This window comes from Prosopis cineraria, unplaced genomic scaffold (genome assembly GCF_029017545.1).
Source record: "Prosopis cineraria cultivar Desert tree isolate PC_DT_omini unplaced genomic scaffold, ASM2901754v1 PC2, whole genome shotgun sequence".
Lineage (NCBI taxonomy): Eukaryota > Viridiplantae > Streptophyta > Magnoliopsida > Fabales > Fabaceae > Prosopis > Prosopis cineraria.
Window position 1 is genome coordinate 20,018,757 of NW_026555333.1, and position 6,685 is coordinate 20,025,441.

At 33.0% G+C, this 6,685-nt stretch overlaps 1 protein-coding gene across 1 annotated transcript; it reads left to right on the top strand.

Annotated features, from left to right (window-relative positions):
• The first annotated feature begins 189 nt into the window (after positions 1 to 189).
• Positions 190 to 4,034, top strand: LOC129302015 (uncharacterized). The gene is made up of 5 exons (XM_054940679.1): positions 190 to 317; positions 404 to 562; positions 1,143 to 1,338; positions 2,052 to 2,762; positions 3,555 to 4,034. Exons 2-5 carry the CDS (start codon positions 408 to 410, stop codon positions 3,744 to 3,746), a joined length of 1,254 nt encoding a protein of 417 aa, XP_054796654.1. The 5' UTR covers positions 190 to 317; positions 404 to 407; the 3' UTR covers positions 3,747 to 4,034.
• Positions 4,035 to 6,685: the final 2,651 nt, after the last annotated feature.

The window sequence follows — 6,685 nt, forward strand, 5'->3', positions numbered from 1 at the left end:
AGTCTGGAATTGCAAAATGAAAAACACGCAATTGAACTGCAAGAAAGGTACTAAATAGAGATATAATTTGTCATTCAACATTTAGAATTTGATACTACTTATATGTTTTATAGCAAATCAAATTTTTTCAAATTTCATATATTTTTAATTTTTAATAAACGAATTGTTTGCCAAACTCAAAGCAACACAATTAATCTCAAGTGCGGCGCTTGATGTTCAAAACCCCGCCAACCTCGCGAAGGCGAAAGCGACTTTCAAATGACCTCTCAATCCTTCGATTCTTTTTGCCGTTTTTGGTCACGCGATTGCTGATAATAGTTCAGAATCTGCAATTAAATTTCCTCTTTGTTTGATCCTCAGCAGAATTAGGGTTTTCGGAAGGTTTGATTTCTTTTTTGTTGAGAACGATGAATGTGGGGGATCTTAACAAGGTATGGGAGATCAAAGCTCTCAAAAAGGCTGGGCAAGAAGAAGCGAAGAACATGTTGGAGAAAATCGCCAAACAGGTCCAACCTATTATGCGTAAACACAAATGGAGGGTCAAAGTCCTTTCTGAATTCTGGTAAATCAAAATTTTCATTCTCGCTTTACATTTTTCCCGGTGTTTTGGTTGTAGGAGGGAATTTTAGAGTACAAAATACATTGGGTGAGTGAGAGGATAATTTTTTTCTGGAAACACCGTTGTTTTATAATTTAGAACATTTCAAGCTTTCTTCTCCCTTTCTGCGGGACGATTCGCTGTTCAAGTGGAAAGATGTTCGTTTCTTAATTGAATGATTTAACTGAAGTTAGAATGCGTGTGGGAAATTTATACTAGATTTTTTGTTGAAAGGGTATGATTGCTTCCTTCTGAAATGGGGAATGTGAAATTAGCTGAACAATGCTTTTTACCGTAAACTAGAACGATGAGTCTGATTGTTCAATACTTTGCTTTTGCTCCTCCAGTGTAAGTAGACCCCCCCACCCTTCCCTCGGCTCTCGTTTATAAACTGTGTTTAAAGACTAGAAACCATGCCGTGCTGCTTTACTAGAAGACTATAAACTTCCCGTAAGAGTAACTGCTTTTGAATTGCTGCGTGAAAGAAATTCTGAGTGACTTGGGTAAACTCATGTTGCTTTTGATTTAATCAATGCAATTGTAGCCCAAAAAGTCCGGCGCTTCTAGGGTTGAATGTCGGAGCTGGTGTGCATGTGAAGTTGAGGCTGCGGAGGCCAAACAGGGATTGGGACTTTTTCCCATTTGACCAAGTTCTTGATACAATGCTTCATGAGCTTTGCCACAATATTCATGGTCCTCACAATGCCAACTTTTACAAGCTTTGGGATGAACTTAGGAAGGTTTTACTTTTACTTATTTCCCATGCAATGCAAATGTAATATGTTGTTTCTCTGTTTTGAAATTGTTTCTGTTTATAAACCATTACCTTTTGGGTTATATGCATGTTTAAGTGTCACTTTTTTTTTTTTTAAATGTCTTGCTATCCTATATTTTATAGTGTAAAGGATGTCATGCAAAAAGGGCTTAGCCATTGGGTTTGTTATCAGGAATCCAGTTATATGCAATAATCAAAGTGCTGTGACTCTAATTTCTTAAATTCCAGACTTCATGCTTTCATTGATGAAGATCATAGTTTTGCTTTGGTCTTTTTTTATCAACCATGATTTCAAAACAAGTTAAAAAGTGAAAGGAGAAGGCGGACAGCATATTTCCCTTGCAACTTACCTTCAACCAAAGGTCATGCTAGAAACAGCATGCAGGTGCTGTTTGAGTACATTTTGAATTGTTTTCTTCAGTAGTAAACATTGCTTATAGACAATGTTAATTATGACAAAGCTTGAAAGTTTGAGTATTAGTTCATGTTCATCCATTCCGCACTTTGTTATCTGCTTTTCATATTTCTGGCTTATGATTGTTCTAACATCTAAGAACTTATCTTCTGGTATGCCTTCTATGTGGAAAGTTATACTATTCTTTATTAGCAAGAGACCTTGTTTTGTGTTTTGCCTTGACATGAGTTTCTCCGAGTGCTGATGTTATTAATCTTGTACAGGAATGTGAAGAGCTGATGACTAAGGGAATAACTGGGATAGCAGAGGGGTTTGACCTTCCTGGAAGGCGTTTAGGTGGTTTATCTCGCCAACCTTCACTACCTTCACTTTCATCTCTCCGTAAAGCTACACTTGCTGCTGCAGAAAATAGAGCACGCTTGGGGCCTCTCCTTCCATCTGGGCCTAAACGCCTTGGTGGTGACAGTACAATAATGTGTGCACTTAGTCCAGTGCAAGCTGCTGCAATGGCTGCAGAAAGGAGATTACAGGATGATATATGGTGTGGTTCTCAATCTTGTGAACTTTCATCTGACGAAGATGCAGACTACAATGTTGCTAAGGATCTTGAACATAAGGAAGAAAAAGTGGGATGCATAAGAAAAAGAGATAATTCAACTCTACCTTTGGATCCAAGATCCAAAAAAAGAAGGAATGAATCAGATCCAAGTTTCAGTGCCCCTTCAGATTTTAAATATGTGGACCTAACTATGGATACAACAGAATTTGGATCCATCAGTGTACATCAAATTAACTCTCAGAGAATTTGTTCTGAATCAGAAATGATATGTTGTTCTCGGTCCTATACTCAGGGAGAATCTAGTGCTTCAGATTTGTCAATTCCTTCTCCCAAGTCACTACCTGATAATCGTGGAACACTTCATTCTGAAGAATCTGGCATGTGGGGGTGCCTGATGTGCACTCTGTTAAATAGGGTAAGCATCCAAATATATTGTGTTCAAGCATTTGCAGTTTATTCTCAAAAGAATTGCAGTTTGACATAATCTATATTTCTATATAATAACTCTAGCAAGTTTTACTATCCATAATCCATTAGTCATAAACAATACTGCTTATTTCCCTGACTCTTTAAGGTGTAGGACCTACACTAGTTCTGTCTTAAGATGAATTGTGCTTTGACATAACTCCATATTAAATTTCTACTTTAGTGCTTCCTACAGCCTTCTAACCTAATGGGAAGGCAGTTGTAGGTCAGGATTTTAAATCACGAGGGTTTGGGTTAAGGGTCACTTTATCTTCCTAGCTGACAATTAAACTATGATTCACTTTAGCATAAGATATTTCCTGAGCTCTCGGGGTGCACCTTAAATATTCTCAATGGGTCTTTTTTTCTTTTCTGTTTTCTTTTTTGTGTCTCAATATGTCTAGCAATTTTGTATGTTTTGCTTTCATGTGTAAGCTGATAGGGACTGATCAGTGATCATTGCTGATTTTATTTAACTCGCTAACATCTTGTCCTTGATATTTTGGGCATTTTAGTTTTCTTATCATCATTTTCTGCATCTTTCAACTGGCTTCCTTTATTTTTCTTAAAATAGACATATTTTCCTGTATGTTGCAAAAAATCTGAACGGTTCATCCTGTTTAAGGCTTGTGGATGGAACAATTTATTACATATACATATATATATATATATATACTGATAATTTGATATACTAATTACATGCTTGCTTACGTATTATTAATGAATGCCTGACCTCTTGCAGCCATTAGCTCCTATATGTGAGTTGTGTGGAACACAAAGGCAAAAAGATGCTGCCACCAAGTACGAGAGCTGGTCGTGTAAATTCTGTACGTTGGAGAACAGTGTGAAGTTGGATAAGTGCTCAGCCTGTGATCGGTGGAGATACTCTCACGGCGCTCCTGTGTCAACCCGACCTCCCAACCTTGGCACTTGAGGGAAACTCTTCAATCTACCATGAAGTCTGCTTTGTCTGTTTTGAGGAGAAAAAAGCATGATCTCGTGGAAGTCTCGCACTTCATGGTATGTGTTTTGATGATGGCTTTTTGGTCTTTCGAAAATTTTGTAAAACCTTCCCTTCCATTATTTGTTTATAATTTTGTCTGACTTCAAGCCATATAATGCATTTTGTCCTCTCATCTCTAAATACAAGTCCTGATGTGTAAAAGAGGGGAACACAGCCTTCACTGTTACGACTTGTCTGAGAAAGAATTAAACTTGTCTATATCTGGCTCTCGAAGCGTGAAAGGAATAGTAATTGTCAAAATAGATGCTTCGGCTTTATGCATGTGAGGTTGAGTTTTGAGGTTTTTACCATTTTGTTGCAATCATTGAACTTGGGTCATTAGTTGATCCAAAAGAGAAATGGAAAAACGAAACTTGGGCCTTAGTATTTCTTTTTTTTTTTTTAAGAGTGAGTGCAAGAGAACCCAATATAGGAAGCTTTTCTTTTTGATTATTATTATATTGATTGAAACCATAATTGCGCATGTTCAAGTCATATTCAATTGTTTTCAAGCTAAAACTGAGCCATCCAGTGCAACGAAATATCCGTGCAAGATTAGAGAGAATGCAGCTTGTCTCAAGTCCATGATCCATTATTTTGGTTGACCTTGTTTTATGTTTAGGCTTATTATTTTGAGTTCATTATCAAGGATATTCTTGAATCTAATACATGTTATGTTATAGTTTTTTTGGTCAGGATGTTATGTTAGTAGTTGAGAATGAATTAAATGCTAAAAATGGTAAGAAATGTTAAGTAGCGGTTTAAATTTTAAACCATGTAAATATTAGGAGTTTTATTTTTTTGGGTAATAACTTCTTGTAATTTTCATCCATGTATATATATATTGTTATTAATGCCGAGAGATCAACCACCCACTGTGGGCCAGCTAAGCCTTTTTTTTTTTTTTTGAAAAGACAATTAATATTAATTAAAGTTTAAGAGTACATGGAGCTGGCCAATTTTGGAATAACATTAATTGAAGTCTAAGAGCTCTTGCAGTCATTTACCAACAATGTCGTTGTTGTTGATGATGAAGAATATTTGATATTCAATTAGATTTGAGCATCATCATTATCATCATCATCATCATATTGTATATGCATCTTTCTAATATTTTAAACACCAACTTGATTAAGTATGTTCTTTCTCAAACAAGACTTGCCAAGTTAATCCCTAAACTAGGAAAGGAAATTTATTACTCCTGCTGTTTCATTATATTGATCATTTTAAGGAAAAAAAAAACTTTTATATGACCAGTCTTTTCAGAATTTTAAAACAACATTTAATAATACTTTTCTATAATACTTTTCTTGTTTTATTCTTGAAATAATTTACTATTTATTATTATAAATTATAATTTCTAAAAGAGATTAAATAAATATCAAATTTAATAAAGTATATTATATTTATAATAATTTTTAATCTATGTACAATAATCTTAAAATACAAATATAATAAAACACAACGAAATGAAGGAGGAGAAGATTGCCGTTCATATTTTGCCACAAAAGCTTTTATAAAAGAAACTTTTATTAAAAAATAAAAAAATATAATTTTAAATTCCCACATTATACTCGCATTTTATTATTAATTCTTACATTTTTTTAATATTTTATGTCTCTGTATTTTTTTTAATATTTTAAGTTGTTCTAAAGTCTCTCTATACTTTGTTTATAAAAAAATTTAAAACACTAAAAAATAAAAATTTAAAAATTTAAAATATAAAAAATATATGAGAATGAATAATAAAATGCGAGCAAAACAAGGTTATGTTTTTCCAAAAAACTGTTTTTGCCACAAATGGCCAGTGTTGTAGATCATCACAGACCTCTTTTATTGATGTCAAATCAAGTTCATGTCTTTTTTTCATCCACTTGTTCAACAACCTTTTTACGAAACCAATAACTTAATTAATTACAGTGTATCATGTTACAAATTTACACCAAAGTCAAATAATGGCTACTGAATCAGGGAAAAGCCAGAGTTACCTCGTCATAAGGCAAATATGAAATTCAAATTGATCCATGTTCAATTCCTAATCACAGAGAATCTGGTCAAAAATATACCTAGTCATAGAAGTTTAATCCCACACATCTTTCTTACTGAATATAGACTTATAATATAGAGCAAAGACGGCATTCATCCAATATCTACTTGTGTCTTGTCGTCTTTGATGCTATATTCTCTCCGGAATCATAATCTATAGCATATTCTAGGAATTCTATTTAATTTAAAATATAAGATATTAAGTACTTGTTACAATTGTATTTTCAACTGCTCTCTATTTTATTTATTAAAAAGTGACATATTAAAATTTTAATTGTTATTATTTAAACACTTGTACAGGATATTTAAAAAGAATATAGGTCAAAAAAATTTTTACAGATGAAGGGTTTGTTTAAAATTATTTTTGTTTTATTAGTCTGAGAATTGAAATTTTATATAACATGTTATGAGAATAAAAAATAATAATAGATGGTTTTTAAATTTTCCTTTATTTTTTAAAATAATAATTCTAAAATACTTAAAAGATGTTTTCATTCTTTTATTCTTCATAATAATATTTGATTTTTTTTGAAACACTTTTTAAAAGTATATTACCAATCAAATTTTTCTTTTTGCTTTAGAAAATAAAAAATTATTCTCAAAATAGATTGTAAAACAAACTCCAAGGCTTTTTTTTTTTTTGGAGAACCATGAAATAATTACCTCTACTTTATTGAGCCCGGAGGGAATAACGACATGACATGCCTTAGTTGAAAATTTTGATGTACAAACAACTTGAAATCAACTCAGAAGTTAGTCCATCATTGTATCAAGTAGGATAAGGTTTCTATGCCCAAAGACACACATGCAAAAGCAAATGAATG

What these genes read in the sequence shown, in the direction of transcription:
- LOC129302015 (XM_054940679.1), top strand. Translation starts at nt 408, where the DNA reads ATGAATGTGGGGGATCTTAACAAGGTATGGGAGATCAAAGCTCTCAAA. An exon ending in AAAGTCCTTTCTGAATTCTG is followed by an intron (nt 563 to 1,142) that starts GTAAATCAAAAT and finishes ATGCAATTGTAG; the next exon opens with CCCAAAAAGTCCGGCGCTTC. An exon ending in TTTGGGATGAACTTAGGAAG is followed by an intron (nt 1,339 to 2,051) that starts GTTTTACTTTTA and finishes AATCTTGTACAG; the next exon opens with GAATGTGAAGAGCTGATGAC.